At 33.9% G+C, this 21,278-nt stretch overlaps 1 protein-coding gene across 6 annotated transcripts in view; it reads left to right on the top strand.

The window, feature by feature from the left end:
* Positions 1-21,278, top strand: part of RALGAPA1 (Ral GTPase activating protein catalytic subunit alpha 1) — a 331,780-nt gene that overhangs the window by 43,945 nt on the left and 266,557 nt on the right. For all 6 annotated transcript variants that reach the window (XM_074213382.1, XM_074213380.1, XM_074213383.1 and 3 more), the window contains exons 7-10: positions 817-932; positions 14,492-14,630; positions 15,600-15,808; positions 17,085-17,324. In XM_074213382.1, the coding sequence (XP_074069483.1) occupies positions 817-932; positions 14,492-14,630; positions 15,600-15,808; positions 17,085-17,324 (704 nt within the window). The remainder of the gene's footprint in view (positions 1-816; positions 933-14,491; positions 14,631-15,599; positions 15,809-17,084; positions 17,325-21,278) is intronic.

Genomic DNA, 21,278 nt, shown 5'->3' with positions numbered 1-21,278 from the left:
TCTCTGTTTCTTTTGGAGCATTGCTATATTTAGGATCATGTGTAGCCTATGAAGCAGAGAATCCCTAGGATTTTATATAATACTGTTTATCTAGAGTAGCAGTTCTAAAAGTATTGTCTGGGAACCCTGGATGGGGTGGGTTGGGGTGGGGTGGGGTTTCAGACTATTTCAGATGGTCCTTAAGGTTTAAACTATTTTCAAAATAATATTGACATTTTAATTTTCAATATGGTAAACATAGATAGAACAAACATAAACAAAAGCTTTTTTGTGGAGTCTTCAATAACTTTTAAGAAGGTAAAATGTTCTAATCTCCAAAAAATTTGAGAATCACTCACTAGAATGTCTTCTTCAAGATGACAATTATATTTTATATTTATATGCTATTTTTCTTATCATAAATCTGTGAGGTAGATTGTGAAAGTTTTTTTTTTATTTAGGAGAAAACTTAGAATCATAAAAGTCACTGCTGATACCTGAACTCAGGTGTTGTAAATCTAAGTCCAAGTTCATTATATTGTGCCATATTACTTAGTGACTAAAAGGAATACATTCATTCAGAACCAGTCAAATAGTTACAATTTAGTTTTTCTTTCTTGGAGAAATATTTAAAATCAGTGGGCTTTTAAGTAGACTTACTGTCTTTACATTAATTTATTGAGAGTGAGTCATTCTATGATTTTTAGGATAGAAAATTATTTGGAAACTTCTTTTGTTCATTGAAAACTTGTATTAAAAATGAGATTTTTTTGTTTATATCTTTGGTTATAAAAAATTATTTGATGACTATTAAACTCTTCTTTTATTTCTGGATAGCCCAAGTGACAATAGAAGAAATCACTCCTCTTGTTCCTCCACAATCAGGAGATAAAGGTCAAGAAGACCTCACAAGCTATTTTCTAGAAGCACTTTTGAAATATATGGTTATTCAGGTACATTTTATTTTTTTAAACTTTTAATCTTCCTTTTACTGTCTTGTCTGTCTTGTGTGGGTGCATTTTTCTTCAAATAATCCTATAAGATAATTTGTGGAATGATAGGACATAATTTGGGAGCCACAGGGAGGAAGGGGGAGGGAGGGAGAGAGAGAGAGAGAGAGAGAGAGAGAGAAAATGAATGAGAATGTGAATGTGGGTAAAGATAGTTCATGGAGGAAGTGACACCTCAGCCAAGCCTTAAAGAATAAAGATTCTTAAAAACTGGAGATAGAGAGAGAGAGTGACTTATAATTTGTATAAGTGAATATAGGTAAGAGATAGAAATCTGAGTACAAGGAAAAAGCCAATAGTCCTATTTTTGTGGGAGTAATCTAAAAATAAGGAACCAGACAGTAGGGGACTTTAAATTCTAGACTGATTAATTTTTCTTTTATGCTAAAGAGAGTAGATTGACACTAAAGACTTTTGAGATTAGGGGAGTAACATGGTCAGTCTTATATGTTAGAAAGTGTATTTGGCTAGTGTATGTATAATGATTTGAAGAGGAGAAAAGACTAGACAAGAAACCCAATTTGAAATCTATTGCAGTAGTCCAGATGAGACATGATAGAAAAACTTTTAAAAATATTTATTTATTTTTCCAGTTCATGCATTGGTGATTTTCAATAAACTTTTTTTTTTGCAAGATTTTGAGGTTTACATTTTTTTTCCTCTGGTCCCTTCCTTCCTTTCCTCCCCCTGATAGAGAGCCATCTAATATGAGCTATACATTAATCATGTTGTGAAAGAAGAATCAACTCCAAACGGGACATTAGAGAGAAAAAAAAGATAATACTTAAGACAATTTTTAAAAATTGAAGTAAGTTTTTGTCTACATTTAAATTCCACTGTTCCTTCTCTGGATATGGATGGTATTTTCCATTGATAGTCTTTTAGAATTGACTTTGATTATTGTACTGTTGAAATGAACAAGACCATCATAGTTGATCATCAACCATTACTGCTGTCAGTTTGTATAGTATTCTTTTGGTTCTATTCACTCATAATAAAAATCAAATAGAAATCATTGCTATATATGTAATGATAAAAAGTACAGTTCAGAGAAGTCTGGAAGGACTTATATGTATGATGTAGAGTGAAGTAAACAAAACCAGGAGAGCAATTCATACAATAATTAACACTGTAAAGGAAAGCAACTTAGAATAGTGCAATGACCCATCTTGACTTCAAGAAACCAATGATGAAACCTTCTAGATAAAGATGTTTTAGACTTGTAGAAAGTATATCTTGTAAGACATGGTAGATGTGTTGATTTGTCTCATTCAGGTTTTTTGGGGGGAAGCAGGAAGAGAAGAGCCTTCTAAAAAAATGAAGGCTAGTGATAAAGATGCTAAAAAAAGAAGAGAATGTCAAATGAATCTATTAAAAATGCATAGAGGAGTAATGAAAGAAGAAGGCAGGAAGCTCAAGGAGACAACTTTGGAACTAAGATATTGTCTTTGTTTATATACTTAACAAAACAAGTTCTAGATATCAGATATTTGTAATTTAATATGCAGTACTATTTTTCTTTTTTCTCTTTTCTTTTTATAGGTTCATAATTGTTGATGTTTTTCAAGTTCATAGTATTAAGAAAGAAAACAAATTAAATTAGAGGGTATTGATAAATGTAGAAAGAACAGTTTCAGTGGAGTATATGAAGCAGAAACCAAGAGTCTAAGATATTGAGAAGTGAGCTGGGTATGGTTTTTAAAAAAGAAGAAAATGAAAGGGGTGGGGGATTCAGGAGGGATCCTATGGATGAAAGAGAACAAAGGAATGATTTATGATTTGTAAAATGAGGGTGTCATAAGATTATGTAAGGGGGAGGGGTTTTCATGCATATAATTTGACCCATGTAAGGGAAAGGGAAAGAATGAAAATGTATGATACAGAAATACAATAAAAGACTTAGTCTAGGACAGGGAGAGGGCAGATTTGGGGAGAGAATAGTCATAAACAAAACAAAATTCAGTTAAGGAGAGCTGGTTTTTATAAAAGAGGAAAGAGAGAACCCAGGAAGGCCTAATGATGTACAGGTGCATCTGGACTGAGTAAAGAGGATGAGGGAAGAAAAACTGGGATTCACAAATAACATTTGTGAACTTCACTTTCTTCCCTTTTTCCTCTTGAATTGAATGGAGGGAGTAAAGAGAAGAAGCATTACTTTGAGAAATAATTAAAGGAAAAACGGTGCTAACAATTATAACAGTAAATGTGATGAACATTACAAGGTTGTGGCAGAATAAATCAAAAAGCAAAATACATCAATTTTTTTAAGTGTTTTTCTTATAAGTTGTTATATAGTCTTAAAATGAGGAATTGGAGTACAAAGCATGGTGACTTTTATGAGCCTAGAAAAGTATCAGCATGGTTAAGAAAAGTAATAAGGAAGCTGCATTATACATGACAGATATCACGTGTGATGAAATGATGAAATGATCAATTTCCAAATTTTATTTTGTATAATGAACTTATTAATCAAAGCCACAAATTTATTAAGAATGAGAGATTTCTATAAGAAATTGAGCTGCTTTATATAGTTTATTTAAATGTGTTAAATTTAATATTGTAGCAGCTAAAAAGTTCTATTTGTGTCCCCTTTAATACCTTTGTTTTCCTCTCATTTAACAAATATTTTGTTGATGTTCTGATTTTATTTTATGTTTATCACTATTCACTAATCCATGTCCCCCCATCCCTGCACCTAGGTATAATTAATTAGGCAAAACTATACCTTGTCTGAAAATGTGTGCCTTATTTTACCTCTCTAATCTATCATCTCTTTGTTTAAAGAAGTATATTTAATTAATCTTTTTTTTGAAAGGCACATGGTGGGGTTAAGTGACTTGCCCAAGGCCACACAGCTAGGTAATTATTAAGTGTTTCAGACCAGATTTGAACCCAGGTACTCCTGACTCCAGGGCCGGTGCTTTATCCACTGCACCACCTAGCCATCCCTTAATTAACAATCTTTTGAAGTCACTGCTAAATTCAGAGTTTTGAAGTAAATAATAAAAATATGCACCAAATGATATAGTCCCTAAGTGCTAAGTAGAAGTTTACCAATCCATAGGAAGAGTTAGATAAAAAACAGTGATAGTTGAAGATGTCAGTATGCTCTTTTCAGACATAGATAAACCTAACAGAAAAATTAGAAAAAGAAATTGATAATTTGAGAATATTAGAAAATTAGATTTTTGACAATTTTTTATATTATAAAGAGTAACTGCTTTTCAACTTTAATAGTACTTTGCAAGCACTGACCATGTGAAGTTACAACCAATGCCACAGAGCAGAAATATTAAATACTTCTTTATAGTCCGCAATTCAATACGGATTTTGAATAATCCTTGGACTCTGAAGAAAATATTTATGTTTAACAGGAAACTTGGTAGAATAATTGTAAAGACTGAATGAATTTAGCAGCATTATTGGATGACAGCATTTTAGAACTTATAATATGAAAGCAAATCATATTAAAAAAAACACGTTTCTAGCTACTTATGCAACTAAAAGAAGGAAAGTAGAGATTAGTTGATTGAACCTATAGCTTAAAAAAAACCCCACAGTAACAAATTAACAATCCCCATCTAAACCTCAAAAATAAAAACTCTGAAAATCAAAGAAGACATGCAATTTACAGCAAAAAAATAAAACTCTTGAAATGACACATAATTAAAAAACTGGTAAATATAATATTGATTAAGTTTTAAAAAGAGAAAACCAAATCTCTAAAATAATAAGAAAGGGTAGATTTAGAATAAACAAAGAGGAAGGAAATTACCAATGCTACTATACTCAATTAAATCCCAAGAAAACTGAATACTTAATCAAAATGGTTGAGTGTTGTTGAAAATAGAAAATACTCAGACAAATTAGATATGAAATAGGAATATAAACAATCCTGTCTCAGAAAAAGAAATTGCACAAACCATGTAAGAAGAACTTCTCTCCCAACCCCTACCAAAAAAAGTAATAGCTTGTGGGTCCAGATGAATTGCCAGTTTTATCAAACATTATTAGAAAAATTAACAAAGACACATAAACCAGAGAGAGGAATAGCAAGAGAAAGAATTCGATAGGCTATTAATAATGAATATTAATGCACAATTATTAGCTAACATAATTGCAAACAGGTTACAGCATTATATTTTTTAAATCACATTTATCAATTAAATTCTACCAAAAGTATATTGGTTCTGTTAGAAAAGCTCTAATAGATCATACTGATAAATGGAATTTAAAAATGTAATTGTATCAATAGATGAAGAAAAAACCTTTGGCAAAATAGATACATGTTTATTTCATATTAGAAATACTATAAAGTATGCTGTTTAAGAGAAGAAAATGAAATTGCAAGAATAAACAGGCAAAAAAAAATCATTTGTTTAAATACTTAATAGGTTACCAGTTGCTGTGGTAAGCATTAGAGATATAGTTAAAAAGCAAATTCAGCCCTTGCCCTTAGTGAGCTTATATTATTGTTTTCTTTTTATTTTTCTAATTATATATAAAGATAATTTTAAATATTCATTTTTGTAACCATTTGTAAAGTTTTTCCACCCTTCCCTCTCTCTACCCTAGGAATGCAATTTGATATAGATTATACATGTACTGTTGTGTTACACATATTTCCTTATTAGTCATATTGTAAAAGAAGAATCAGAACAAAAAGGAAAAAACAATGAGAAGGAAAAAACAGAAAACAAATTTACAAAAGTGAAAACAGTATGCTTTGATCTGCATTCAGGTTTCCTAAGTCTTTCTAGCATTTTCCTTAGCAGGTCTTTTAAAATTGTCTTTGATCACTGTATTATTGAGAAGAGCTAAGTCTGTCATAGCTGCTTGTTAAAGTGTGCAATATTCCCATGGTTATGCTCACTTGATTCAACATTAATTCATGCAAGTATTTCCAGGTTTTTCTGAAATTTGCCTGGTCATTGTTTTTTATAGAACAGTAATATTTCATTACATTCATATGCCACAGCTTGTTTAGCCACTCCCCAGTTGATGGGCATCACTTTAATTTCCAGTTCTTTGTTACCACAAAAAGAACTGCTGTAAAAATTTTTGTTTATATGGGTCTTTCCCCCTTTTTGAGATCTCTTTGGGATACAGACCTAGCAGTGATATTGTTGGATCAAAAGATACATGCACAGATTTATTGTCTTTTGGGCACAGGTCCAAATTGCACTCTAGAATGGTTTGGAGATTATATTTTAATGAAGGTCACATGATGTACATAAATAGATATATACAAGAGACACAGAGTAAATGGAAGGTAATCTTAGCAAGATGACAGTTGTGGTTGGGGGTGACTGGCAACGACTTCCTATGTAGTAGGTGGGTTTTGAGTAGAATCCTGAATGAATCTTAGAATTTTAAGGGATGAAGATGAGGAAGAAGAGCATTTCGGCTTGGGGAGAGCCGATGCAAAGGTTTGGAGATGGGACATGGTGTGGATTTATGGGTGGATTAATAGCAACTAGATCTATGTGACTGAAATATAGAATATGTGGAGGAGAGTAATATGAAGAGCAGTAGAAAGTTAGAAAGGGGACAGGTTTTATCTACATCTGTCTTTTGAAATACTAATGTGTAAATATGAATCAGAGGAACTTATATTTGATCCTAGAAGGTTAATAAGTAGGGAGTTGCTAGAGTTTATTGAAAATGTTGGATGATATTGTTAGAATCACTACTGGACAAGAACTCTGACAGCTCTGTAGAATGAATGGGAGCGAGGAAAGATTTGAGTCAAGAAGCTCAATTTTGGACACTAGTACAGAAGTCTCCACAGGACTCTTATCTTTAATTTTTTATCTACTAATTGCTTTCTTGCTGCATATAGTTTCAGATACTATAAACAGTATAGAATCTCTGCAGACCGAGATTAGTGGGAAGATATCTTTTGTCTTAAGGAATTTTATGAATACTTAAACAATTTTTAATATATTTAACTTTTTTCCTATTAAAGTGGGGAGACAATGAAAATTCTAAAGAGTGGGTAATTAATAATCAATTTGAAATTAGACTAAACTAATAATCAATAAATTGTTGGTCAGCAGTTTATTTCTGTAGTCCAAGATAACCTAAAGGAGATACTGAATGCCTTTAATATTTGAGAGATTGCCCCTGATAGAAGAAATCAACCCTGATTGGTAGACATTTAAAATGAGGAAGTGGGCTAAAAGTCTTCACCTCTTCCTGTTGAGACTGTGGATTGTTCTTGAGATCCAGCAGGATCTAGTAATCTGGATAAAGGATTCCATTTCTACCCCAGACTGCTTTGATTGTTGATTTTCTCCTTTATAAGCTGGGTTATTTTAAACTCTTGTAGTGGGACACAAGGACAAGTGCTTAATTCTTTGGGGTTAGAATTCACCTAGATTAGATTCTATTTATACTCTTAAGTAGAAATAAAGTCTCCTGGTTGAGTGGGGACCTTTCCTAACCCAAGATAAAAGAGCATGCTTCCTGATTTGGACAATCTCAACTATCTGTCTTAAAAAGTGGCTGAGTGACCTACTGGGGTTATCCCTGAATGAAAAAATAAAAAAACTTGAATCCCAATTAATAATAGGTTATTCATATAATAGGAAATAATTTCACTTGTGGTGCTTAAGTAGTCAACATTTGATATTTTTTGGGGGGTGGGGATAAGGCAGTGATGTTAAGTGACTTGCCAGGTCACACAACTAGGTAATTATTAAATGTCTGAGACTGGATTTGAACTCAGGTCCTCCTGATTCCAGGGCTGGTGCTCTATCCACTGTGCCACCTAGCTGCCTCATGTTTACAAATTTTTTTTAAACTCTTTATTTGGTTTGCATATATTTTTCACTTAAAAAGTACAAAGATAAATTTCAACTCAAAATATTTGCATAATCCATTAACTTTATTTTTGAAATGATCTCTTAGATATCAAAACTAAGACAAAATTATTAATTTCAGCCTTCTGTTTAATAGTGTGTAGGATAAAGTTAACCTGAAAGAAAATTCTGAGATTGGGTCTGAGCAGTAGAAAGTCTTTGTTTGCTTTCTCTAGAGAGGGCATACTCACTGACATACCAATAGTGTAAATCAGAGAACCATATTTGAAGCATAGTTAAAGCAGGTTTATATAGATTCTAACTGCAGTTCCCCCACCTTAACCCCCTTCACCTTTAGCCCATTGGCTGGATTTTAGAGGGTACAAAGTATTCGCAGAAATCTATCCTAGCAAGTGATGAAAAGAAAGGAATGTATATTTTCACATATTTCCCCACCAGATGGTGAGGTGCTCTAGTGGTTCTAATGACCTTCATAACTATTTTGACTAGATAAAGTAGGAGTCTCATGCTTATTGCCCCAGTCAGCAAAACAGTCTTATTACAAAAGCAGGATGTCTTGGGTCCCTTGGAATGCAGGGTTTTTCTTGATATAAACATTTCTTTAACCCTGAGGATTTTACCAAAAACTATCCCACTCAATCTCCCCTATTTATTTCAATATGTATGTATGTGTGTCTGTGTGTGTGTGTGTGTGTGTGTGTGTGTATACAAGATCTCAAATAGATACAGTTTCTTCTTAAATGACAGATATTGAGTTAGCTACTTTGATCTTAGATATAAATTGTCCTTCCATAATATAAGTATCTGGACTCTTCTCACATTATCCTTGATACAACCCCTTAGCAAGATTCTCACATTCATCAGCCCCCTCAGGTTCTGTTCTCTCTTCCTGTCTAATTGGGACCCATCTTCTTCTTGGCAATGGACAGGCAACAAACATAAGATTGGTCAGCAAGGAGGAGGCAAAAATAAGGGTGATATATTTATAGAGTCACAGGGGAAGTTATAGATATTAAAAGGGCAGAACCCCCTGACCAAATAACCCATATACTCATAAACGTAAGATGGAGAAGATGAACTTGTCCAGTTTCTTTCTTTTCCCCCTGGAGATATTCAGTATCTTTCTGTATCTTCAGAGTTCATTCCAAAAAGTTCTTTCCAGTTCAGGTGACTTATTGAGATCTTCTCTTCTAGTAAAGGAATTTCTTAACACAACATCTTATCATACTTCTGTTTTCATCATTAGACAATAGCTAAAATTTCTTTATCAAATTTGCTTATAGTGGTTTGCTATAAAAATCTAGGACATCAAAGGAAAATTCCTTTATAAATAAATTTTGAGTGACAGTTTCCATACATGTGAGTGGTCAGATCCCTTAAGCCAAATTTTAGGTTTATTTGATGAGGTATTATTTGAATGTCACATTTGGGGAAATCAAGTCAGGATGGTTCTAACTTCATGTTGCACTGAAAAAACTGCTCCTTCAACTTTTTATCCCAGTGCACCTGTCACCTGTGTAACCTACAAATCTCCATTGGACTTTTGGGCTTCAAAAGAACATTGACCCAAGAATACTTACTTTGCTGGTCATACATGATATCATACATGATATCAGACATAGAACAAAAAAGTCAGTTAAAAGTCCCATGATCCAAAATAGTAATTCTATCTAATTAGACCTCCAAGTGAATTTACTTCTCAAAGACTAAATACTAATTTTAATCTGGGCAATCAACTAGCCCCTTTCCCTACACATATATTTACCCTGAGCTCCCTCTAGTGGTACCAGTTTCTAATCTCCAGACCTATATCCTTTCGTCTGAAATCATATCTGCTTTATTCCTAGATAAAGATGGTATATCAGGGGGCCTCTTGGCTAGAAACCCCTCCTTCTAGCTTGCTGTATTATGTAATAGATCAACACCTCCTTTGGCTAGGGGATCATCTCTAGAATTCTCACATAATAATTAGCCAGAGATTGTCACAGAAAAATCTCAAATTATCATTATTTTCATCTTTACCATATTACTTGGGTGTTTTCACTTTATAGCAAACAACCATAGTTCATGTGTGTGTGTGTGTGTGTGTGTGTGTGTGTGTGTGTGTATATATATATCCCAAATAATCCCAATTAATATATATAATTGGAAAGTTCTTATGCAAGCAACTCTTTATAATAAATTTTTTTAAATTATTAGCCATATTTTAAATACAAAGCAATACTTTTAGAATTCTTTTAATTCATTAGAATATCTTAGGTGACTCTAAATTTTTCAATGTGTGTTATTGATTTCAAATGTAACAAAACAGTAATAAGAATACCACATTAATTACTAGATTTTACAAAACAATCTTTCCATAATGCATTCATACATGGGCTTACAGATCCAGAGTAAGGTCCAACACATTGTTTAAAAATTTCAGAGGGTCATGACTTTTAATGTTTTTCCTCATTATCCTTACAAAGCAATCAGTTATTAATTTCAGACTTTACATCATTATAGTAAAATAGCTTATATTTACAATGGTAGATCATATAACTGATAAAAACTTTTCAACTTCTTACTCATCATTAAGTTAGCTAACTACCTAACTATGGGTTACATACTTTTTAATTTTCTGAATCATTTTTCAGTCCCCTCACATTTATTCAATATTATTGGAAGGGTATCTTCCAGTTAAGACATAGTTCCCAGTTGAAAATAGAAACTACTCAGACGAATTAGTTATGAAATAGTAATATAAACAATCCTGTCTCAGAAAAAAAAGAAATTGCACAAACCATGTAAGAAGAACTTCTCTCCCAACCCCTACCAAAAAAAGTAATAGCTTGTGGGTCCAGATGAATTGCCAGTTTTATCAAACATTATATGCTATCCTTCTGAGTTTGCAATCAACATGGGGGGAAGAAATTTGCAATTTTACTTCTCTAAAATTGAACATTTAATTCTTAACTTACATAAAACATAAGGTTTCCATGTTGACATTTCATTTTCTTAAAACAAAAAAAAGCAAGATTCTCTTACTTAAACCTTATCGCTGAATATCTTTTACACACAAATTTCTTTTACATCTTTGTTTTATAAGCTTATTTGCCTCTTATTCCAAATTCACTTCTATTTTCAAAAAGAAAATAAAATTCTCCATGAATTTAATCTTACACATATGATAATTTTTTTTTTTTAGGTTTTTGCAAGGCAATGGGATTAAGTGAATTGCCCAAGGCCACACAGCTAGGTAATTATTAAGTGTCTGAGGTTGGATTTGAACTCAGGTACTCCTGACTCCAGGGCTGGTGTGCTCTATCCATTGTACCACCTAGCCACCCTCAATGTAAACATTTTACCTATGCTGAACAGTGTTACATTTACATAGAACAAGATCTCAAATAAATACATTTTCTTCTTCTTAAATGAAAGATGTTAAGTAAGCTACTTTGATCTTACATATAAATATTTCCTTCCATAAACATGAGGTGGAAAAGAAAGTTTTCACAAACTTTTTGGGCCAAAAAGACCTTGAGAGAAATAGACTGTTGACAAGATATTCTCTAACATTCTCATATCATAAGAAAGCTTTATAAATGCGACAGATGAGACTACAATTCATTATTTGTTAAAGTTCTCAAAAGTTTAGTTTGAATTTGTTCTTATACAAAGCTTACTAATTATACATAACACATTTTAATTCCATGTATATCCCCTTTACTTCCTAGAATTTTTGCAACACAGAAAATTCTTAAGACCAGATTTTCTAAAAATCTTTATGATTATAAGATTTTCATTACACTTCTTAACAGTGTTGTAAATCCCCCAAATCATATCCAAAATATCCTTAAATTATTTTCTTTTTAAAACCTAAAAGTTTACAAATTTTTCTTATCTTTATCAGTGCAATTATAACTTCTCAGTGCTCATAATTTATAAGAGCTTTTATCCTCCCTGACAGAACATTTAGGAACAGCACATCCTATTCATAATTATTTTCAAATTACTTTGCACAGAAGATTAACCAATTATAGAATTAACTAATTGAAGAAACACTAATAAAATAAAAAAATTAACATTTACCTAGCAATTATGTTCATATCAAATTTTTCATATTATATGGTTTATTATTTTCCAGTCCATTCACTGCCAGATATTGCAGAAGTGGCACTATAATGCAATTTTCAAATTTCCCCAACCTCATTTAAAAACATATCTCAATTTAGCAGAAACCAGGATTATACAAAACCAAAAGACATTCCATACCTTATCAATTGACTTCATGCTCTCTATACTTTTTCCCTTCCCACATCACTTTTCAAAGGTCCCAAATCCATCTTTTTACTTTTACAAAGGCAAACCTGCTTGCACCTTCTTTTTACATGTTTTCACAAATAGTTCAAAAACTGCCTATTCATTTTTCCTTTTGTTATTCTCTTTACAAGTCTTTCAAACTCGTTACTCAGACTATACAACTTGCAATCGCCCTTAATATTCTGTTCCACTATTCTTTTCCATTTTCAGAAATTTTTAGTACATACTATTCTTACTAGACTAGACTGACTTATTTTAAAACTTTATTCTTTTTTACAGCTATATAGACCATATTGTAATATGGATTATTCCACTTTTCACAATACACCTTTCCATTCAAAGGTTTTAATATTTAACTCTTCTTGGTTTTAACTGGTATGACTTTTGAGAAGGCAAAACAACCACTCAAAAATCCCACAGCCTAGTTAGAATATCCCCTGTGCACCCCCCCCCCCCCCCCCCCCCCCGCCTTCAAATAGAGTAAACCAAATAGCTTCTCTTGTAAAGGGATAATCCTAAATGTTTTTTTTGGGGGAGGAGCTCTTCTCTTTTTAAATCCTCATTTGTCCCATTATTTGAAACTGAAATAATTAACATTATCAGAATCTATATTTTCACTAATAAACTCTTAAAGCTATAATGTTGGCATAGAGTACATTTTGATTCATTCTGTTAAATGATCAACTATTTCCAGCACATACTTCAGTTTCCCTTTTTTCCTGGCATTTCTATATAATCAATTTATGCATTTTGGAATGAACATAGACCTGACTCTCTTGTCCTCCTGGAATTTTCTTCCTCAAAGACTTTTCAATGTAAAATAACATTTCTTTTGTGATTTGTTTATTTCTATAACTTCAAATAAATTCCCTTTTTTAACACATTTTAACAAGTCTTCTTGAAACAATTTCCTCTCTCTCTCTCTCCTATTATTAATCCTTTTTCTTACTTTTCAAGGTTGAGATAAGAAAGAGCCCGTGCAGTCTGCAAGTTGCAAGCAGCAGAGAAAGTAGTGAGGGGAGGGAGGGAGAAGACAGAGAAGAAATGGGGGGGGGGGGGGATCAACAGTATTTAATCATTTTCTGCACTTTACCTTTTTATTTTGGTATGTCTTCCCAATTACTAAGTTTAAACCTTAGGTCTATCAGCCAAGACTTTGGGGAGTGTTGGTGGCTCTTTGCCATTTTGTTTCGAATTTGCCCTCCCCATCTCGAATCACTTGAGATTGCCTGCCCAACATTTTCAAACTGCTTGAGTTCATGCCATTCCCCTTTACCTCCATGGCAGGGTCCCTCTCCTCTCCCTGCCTTTAGGCAAAGTGAAAAGGTGGGTCATTCAGGGGCTTACTGGTTTTATCTGGATCAGTTTTATGACCTCTGGTCAGTTTTATCACCTCTTATGCTTTCCCAGGACGCACAGGTCTTGTCTGCCTGGGTTTGTGTACACAAACTTATATGACCCTCATGACCTTTCAAATCACAAATCTGCTTTTTTTGGAGAGGCCCCTCTCCTCTGTCTCTTGTTATATTGTCTCCAGAGGTTTTTGGACTTTCAATTTTGCTTGAACTGAGTCTCTCTTTGGGGTTCTTCCCTCACTCCTCAAGGGATCTGCCTGGGCCCTGCCCAGGAATAGCTGCCAGAATAGTTGGCATGGCACCTGCTTGCATTTATGTCCAGGAGAGTCTTAAAGGAGGGGTTTTGTCCTGGGATAAGCCCCCAAAACTGTGGGATAAAATTACCCTAAAAGAAAATTCTCAGGGACTGAGTCTCAGCAAAAGAAAATATTTACTCTCTCTAGATAGGACAAACTCAGTGACACCAATAGGTAAATCAGAGAACCACACTTGAAACATAGTAAAGCAGGTTTATATAGATTCTAATTGTAGTTCCCCCACCCTAACCCCCTTCACCTTTAGCCCATTGGCTGGATTTTTGGGGTATCTATTCGGAGAAATCTACCCTAGCAACAACAGATGCAAAGAAAGGAATGTATGTTTTCACAGTATGTTTCCCACCAGGTGGTGAGGTAACCTGGAGGTCCTAATGACTCTCATAACTGTTTTAACTTGAAAAAGTAGGAGTCTCATGGTCAGGTCTCAGTCAGCAAGATAGTCTTATTGCAAAAGCAGGATGTCCTGGGTGCCTTGGAATGCAGGGTTTTTCTTGACATAAACATTTCTTTAACCCTGAGGACTTCACTAGAAATTATCCCACTCAATAGTCATGTTGAAAACAGTTTTTAAATTCACACTTAGATATCTATTTTTCCTTGAAATTTTTAAAAACTGTCTAATTTTCAGGAACAGTGATTTAGATCATTAGGTACTATCAAAAAATATGTATATTAAAATTTCATGTAAATGTATTTTTTTTAAGGTAAAGAGCTTGGAATGGAAGAACAAAGAAAATCAGGAAAAGGGATTTTCATTCTTGTTTTCACACTTTAAAAAATATTACTTGCCTTATATTTTCCCAAACATCTGCAAGGAGAACACCTTATATCACCCTGTACTTGGTATGTATACTTTAGGGTTTTCTAAAATTAGTCTGAGAACAGAAAATCTCACATTGGAAAAATGAAGATTATTATTTTCAGAAAACTCATGAAAATAAAAATGATTATATAAAAAATTGATAGTGATGCTGCTTTGATATTAATAGACAACAACCTGACTAAGTTGACTTAATCAGTCATGAAGAGGAGATTTTAAGTATCTAAGGTCTCATTCAGTTTGAAAATAAGATTGTAAGATTATAGCTTTCAAGTTGATAGTTTCCAGAGGTCATCTAGTACACTTCCTACCTTTAGTTTACAAATAAGGACACTTAAACCTCTTGATTTATTTGTCATTTTAGTAAAATTTTATTGTTTTACCTAATCTGTGTTAAAATATGAAGATTTATTACCAAAACATGTTAATTCCAAAGGATATGAGCTAAAAGCATTCAAAATTCTGAAGTAATTTAAATTATCCATTATATATAACATAATCATTTTTTTTTGTATAATTTCCAGTACCCAGGTTTGGGAAGCCATTTGGAATTATTTAAGACCATTTTAGCTATTAGCTTTTATTTAACCAAGTTGAATAAATAAGAGGTAGGAATTATATTTTGGATGAGATGACTCACAAAATATTTCTCACCTTTAAATTTGGTTTATTTGGTGTACATCTATATATATTGTCGTTTGTTTACGCTTAGCCTTTTTTTCACTTGAGTTGATATAGTTAACATTGCTCTATGAATTCTTTGTAATTGTAATTGAAATCAAACTGCAAATAGATATATTTCTATGTGTACCCCCTTTAGAATTTCATGCTGACATCTACTTAGTTGTAGCCATATAGGTACTATTTATTTATTAACCCCAGTGAAGTAACTCTTAAAATTATACCATTACAGACAGAAAAATCTTTAGGTTTATCTGTACTAATATCCTTTTATACTTTAGTTTAATCTTTTCTTCATTTCTTTTGAATAGATATTCCTCAGATGAGACCAAAGCCACATTATATGATGATAAAGAAAGATGTTGAAACCAATGAAACAATGTATTGCACGAAGGAGCCTTTTCTCAAGGCTCGAGTCATAGTTATTCGTTGGCTGGTTTCTTTCTGGCTTGAGCCAAAACCTCATACAGGACCTCATATTCCTGGAATAGAAGGCGAAATATTGCCAAAGAATATTCAGGTAATATCTGTATTATATTTCAAGACATTTATAGTAGGCACTGCTTCTTAAGTTCATAACATTGAAGGATCCTGTCTTTAACTTTTGCACAGGCTCTCTACCATACCTAGATTTCATTTTCTCCAGCCTCTTAAAATCTTTATCTTTCTTCATGGCTCAGTCAAAGGGTTGCTTCTTTTTAAAAATTAAAAAAAAAGTTATTTATTTTAAACATCCATTTTTTTTGCATTTTTATTTCTAAATTTTGTCTTTCTCCACCCCCCCCCCTTCTCACCTATTGAGAAAGCAAGCAGTGTATCAGTTATATATGGGAAGTCATATAGAACATATTTCCAAATTAGCCATGTTTCCCAAAAAAAGTTTAAAAAAAATAAAGGGAAAAAAGTATGCTTCATTCTGCCTTAAAAAGTTCATCAGTTCATTGGAATGGTCATGAATCATTGTATATTGATTAATGTAACTATCTCTTTCACAATTGATCATTGTTAAAATATTACTGTTATTTTTTACAAATGTTTTTCTAGTTCCTACTCACTTTACTTTTCATGAGTTTATAATAAGTCTTCTCAAATTTTCTGAAAGCTTTTTCTATCATTTCTTGAAGTATTACTCTTACTAGCTGTGTTATCTTCAGCAAGTCATTTAACTCTGATTGCCTCGCATCTGGGGCCATTTCCAGTCATCTTGATTCCAGTCATCACTAGACCCAGATGTCTCTGGAGGGAAAAAGATTTAGCACAACGCCCTCTCACTAAAATTCAATTCGCATGTTTGTCATGACATTACCTCCCTGATGTTATGACAAATAAAGGACAAACATTAGTATTCCATCACAATCATATACCATGATTTGTTCAGTCATTCCCTAGTTAATGGACATCCCTTCAGTTTCCATTGCTTTGCTACATAGAAAAAGCCACTACAAATTTTTTTGATTTCTTTGGGATACAGAATGGTATTGCTGAGTCAAAGGTATACATAGTTTTATAGCCTTTTTGTCATAGTTCCAAATTGTTCTCCAGGCATAATTGGAAGCAAGCACATCAGTAGAATATCCTTTCATCCCTCTAATTGTTCATTCTCCCTGCCTCAAATTCTATACTCAGGTAAGTAAATGTATATTGTTTCCTCCTGAAGAGTCTTAAGTTTCCTAAGGGCATTATATCTCTTTATATTTACAGGCAAAGGAGATATAACCCAATTGGTTTTTATTAAATTGTCTGTTGATTTAAAGTAACAAATCTGGTATTTTTTTTTCAATTTTTTTTATTTTTAGAAGGCAGCTGCTGGTTTGGCTTCTAGAGAAGAAAGCAAAAATGACAGTTCTGATAGAGCAGAAAGAACTACAGAGCCTGAACAGTCCCATTCTAATACAAGTACCCTCACAGAACGAGAACCAAGTTCATCTAGTCTCTGTAGTATTGATGAAGAACATCTCACAGACATTGAAATAGTTCGAAAAGTATTTTCTTCTAAAAGAAGCCATGTTAATTTTGTCACAGAGATCTTTCGACAGGTAAATGCATCTTGTTCTAGAAAGAATTTTTAGTTATTTTTGACTAATTGATTAATATTTTAAATATTCACTTTGACTAATATTTAAAACAGTTGCTAGTTTTTGTCCATTCTTTGAAATGCTGTGTGGTTTTTTAAATTTTTTTTAGTTCTTTCAAAGGATACTTGAAGAGATAAGAGGTCATATATATGTTATAAATGCATGCTTATAATTTTTGTTGTTTCTCCATGTTATATTTTGTCATAAATATTCAGTTTTTTTAATTTATAAAAAACCCTTCCTTTTCTGCTTTATTGAAAATATCTTTAAAGATAGTCATATTTTAGGTTTTAGATTCTACTGTAACTCAACATTTGCTTAACAAATTAAAGTAATGCCTTTTTATTTGATGCTTCTAGGTAACTGGGACTGCTACAAAGCTAATGAAAAAAATTCCAGTCGATTAAGTGTTAACTATTCACAGATAATGATCTTACTATTATTTCTTTTGTCTTCTGTTCTTTGCTCTGCAAGAAGATGCACCAGTTTTTTCAGTGCCCTGGGTAGATTGTTAAACTCTGCCTGGGAACTTGAAACCCTAAAGGCAGGCAGTTGCTCTGTTATGGTTTCCTGCTTGGTTTTGTTATCAACTCCCTTTTGGCCATTTTGTTTTTCTCCTTTTAATTTAAAAAGTGTTCTCTATAGAAACCTCCAGGGTAATTACTCTTTGAGTACTGAACTGAAGGCTTATCTTTCTTTATCCTTCTCTTTACCCCATCATAACTCTAAAACTTTTGTTGCCCTTTCCTTTCTTTGGGAGTCTCAATTCATTTTGAGCATTATCATTCTGGAGATAGAGCTTCACTTTTGTATTTTTTTTTTTTGCAAGGCAGATGGGGTTAAAGTGGCTTGCCCAAGGCCACACAGCTAGGTAATTATTGAGTGTCTGAGACCGGATTTGAACCCAGGTACTCCTGACTCCAAGGCCGGTGCTTTATCCACTATACCACCTAGCCGCCCCCTTTTTTGTATGTTTTTTTAAAATTTGAAGTTGTTTTGGTAAGTTCCCTCCTTCTCTTCATAGAATTCTTTCAAAACTCCTTCCTTTAATCCTAAGAGTTGTTTCTCATTGTGTCTTTAGAATTTCTTTTGAGGTGCTCACACCTCTTTACTGATTCTTCTATAGAATGTTATTCCCTGAGATCCTAGAATCACAGTTTCAAGGTAGAAAGGACTCGAGCAATTCTCTATTCCAAACTATATTCAAGAAAGAATACCATTGGAATATCCTTCTAAAGTGAACATCTGCCCTTTTCTTGAAGCATTCCTGGGACTGAGGCAGAGGAAGCCAGGGCAAATCATTCTAATTTTAGATAGCTGTTGGGCAGTTTTCTTTACATCAGTTCTTTTTTTTTTTTTTTAAAGGCAAATGGGGTTAAAGTGGCTTGCCCAAGGCCACACAGCTAAGTGATTATTAAGTGTCTGAGACCAGATTTGAATCCAGGTATTCCTGACTCCAAGGCTGGTGCTTTATCTACTTCACCACCTAGCCGCCCCTTTACATCAGTTCTAAATGTGCCTCCCGCTGCCAGGTCCTGAGTAATCCTTACTGTGGCTCCTTAGTATTTAAATTTTTTTCTTTCTGGCTGCTTGTAGGATTTTTTCTTTTATCTGATAGTTCTGGAATTTGGCCACAACATTTCTTGGTGTTTTCATTTTAGGATCTCTTTCTGGAGGGGAATTGAAAAAATACAAACTATTTTGCCCTCTGGTTCCATGATATCAGGGCAATTTTCCATCACTAAATCCTGTAATATTAAGTCCAGGCTTTTTTTCTCTTCAGTGTTTTCAGGAAGGCCTATAATTCTCAGGTTGTCCCTTCTTGATCTATTCTCAAGGTCAGTGGTTTTGCTGATGAGGTATTTTACATTTTCTTCTATTTTTTTGATCTTTTGGTTTTGTTTGTTGTCTCATGAAGACATTAGTTTGCACCAAATCCATTCTTTCTTTTAGAGAAGAATTTTCTTCATTTTACCTTTTTGTGATGCCTTTTTCCAGTTGGTCAGTTCTATTTTTGAAGTTTTCCATTTGCCCAAGTGTAGTTTTGAGAGAATCATTTTCTTTTTGCATTTGCCCAGTTGAAGGTCTGAGAGAGTTTTTCTCATTTTGTACTTGTCCAATTGTTTTTCTTGTTGCAAGGTATTAATTTTCTCTTGAGTTTCTTTTACCAGTTTTTCCAGATGATTTAAACAACTTCCTGATTTCTTCAAAGAAGTCTTTCTGGGCTGGAGACCAATTCATATTGGCCTCAGCAGTGCTAGATCTCTCTGGGTTAGAATCTGGTCTTTCTAAGTATTTTTCCATGTGTCCCCCTTTTTGCTGGCTTTTCTTCATATTTCTAGTATCTTGTTGTTGGGGGGGGCTGGCTCTCAGAGGTTTGTTTTTGAAGATCCTAGAGACTTTGTTCACTTGGCTTAGTAATTCCAAGGTCCAGCCAGTAGGGGGCGATGGTTACTTTCTCTGGGGTGTTTGAGGCTTTCAGCAGGTTCTGAGTTGACCTTGAATAATGTGCTGAGCCCTTGGGGGAGGGAGTTAATCTCTTTTTGTAGGGTGAACTCTGTTGTTCACTTTTAGCCTGAGGGTGTGGGGAGTTGTTTATTGTTTGTTCAGGGCAAAGGGCTCTACTGAAAGTATGGAGTTCAGGTTCCCAGCCCAGCTGGTTGTTTTCCAGGCATGCTCTGAAACTCTGTGCTGGAACTTACCCTCTCTTAGCTACTCTCTGGGCCAAAGACTCAGCAGCTAAAGTTGGATCTCGCACCTGCCACTCACCAAAGTCTCTATGACTGAGGCTGGCCCTCTGGCTTCCCCCAGCTGCTGTCCCTGAGCTGACCCTCTGCTCTCATCTCCCTGTTCACCCAAGGTCCCCTGAGATACACCTTCTTGGTAGGTGTTCTTCTCCTAGCTTCTCTTTCTGGATTTTGTCCATGGAATTTCTGTTAACAAGTTTCTTTCATGTTGTTTTTGAGGGGAAAGAGGAGCACTTAACACAGTGCCTGTCTTCTCTCCTCCATCTTGGCTGGAAGTTTAAATATGCCTCTTTACAACTTTCATCTTTGACTCCTAGTTTTGCCTTTTGGGACCAAATAAAATAAGTCAAATTCCTTCTTTCTACACTATGGCTTTTCAGAATCTTAGAATTTTGGAGTTGGGATAAGGTCCTTAGTAGAAGAAATCTGATCCAGCTAGTACCTGAATAAAAGGAGTCTTGTTATCATATACCAATAAGTGGTCATACATCCTTTGCTTGAAGATCTCTGGAAAGGCAATCCATTGTTCTAGATACCTCCCTTTCTCACATCCGTCTTTCCCAATACCTTCCATTCTAGTTGTGCATAGCTCTGATGATTTGGAACTTTTTGATATCATGACTAAATATGCATCTTGCAATTTCTAGCCTTTATTATTAGTTCTGTACTTTGGGTCCAAACAGAACAAATTTAGCCTATATTTAGTATCACAGGCCTTTACATATCTGAAGATGGCAATTATGTTCCCCTGAACTTTATCATTTCTAGATGTATACCCTCTATCCATTATATTCTACCAGTCCTTATATTATTCAGTCAGCATACATTTGTTAAGTGTCTTCTCTATGTCTGGCATTGTACTAATCTCTGGGTTGAACTAAGTGTTACTGTTAAAAATGATTCATAATTATAAAAGCTTAGCCTGGAGTGATAGAATTAACTTTTAACTTTTTCTGCAGAAAAGGGCTATCTCCCCTAATGGGAAAAAGCCCTAAATTTTGACAATGTCCAGTCTTAAACCTAATTTGAAAGGCTTTCTCTTCCCCCCTGAGCAAGCCTTCGGTCTGAATCATCAGGGGCTTGATATATCACAGAGGAAATATATAGCAGTAATATGTATGGACCTCATTAAGCAAGAGCACTTGCAGAGTTCAGAAACCCTGAGTCA

The sequence above is a fragment of the Macrotis lagotis genome, chromosome 1, assembly GCF_037893015.1.
Source record: "Macrotis lagotis isolate mMagLag1 chromosome 1, bilby.v1.9.chrom.fasta, whole genome shotgun sequence".
NCBI classification, from domain to species: Eukaryota; Metazoa; Chordata; class Mammalia; order Peramelemorphia; family Peramelidae; genus Macrotis; species Macrotis lagotis.
This window is presented reverse-complemented; position numbering and strand designations above follow the sequence as displayed.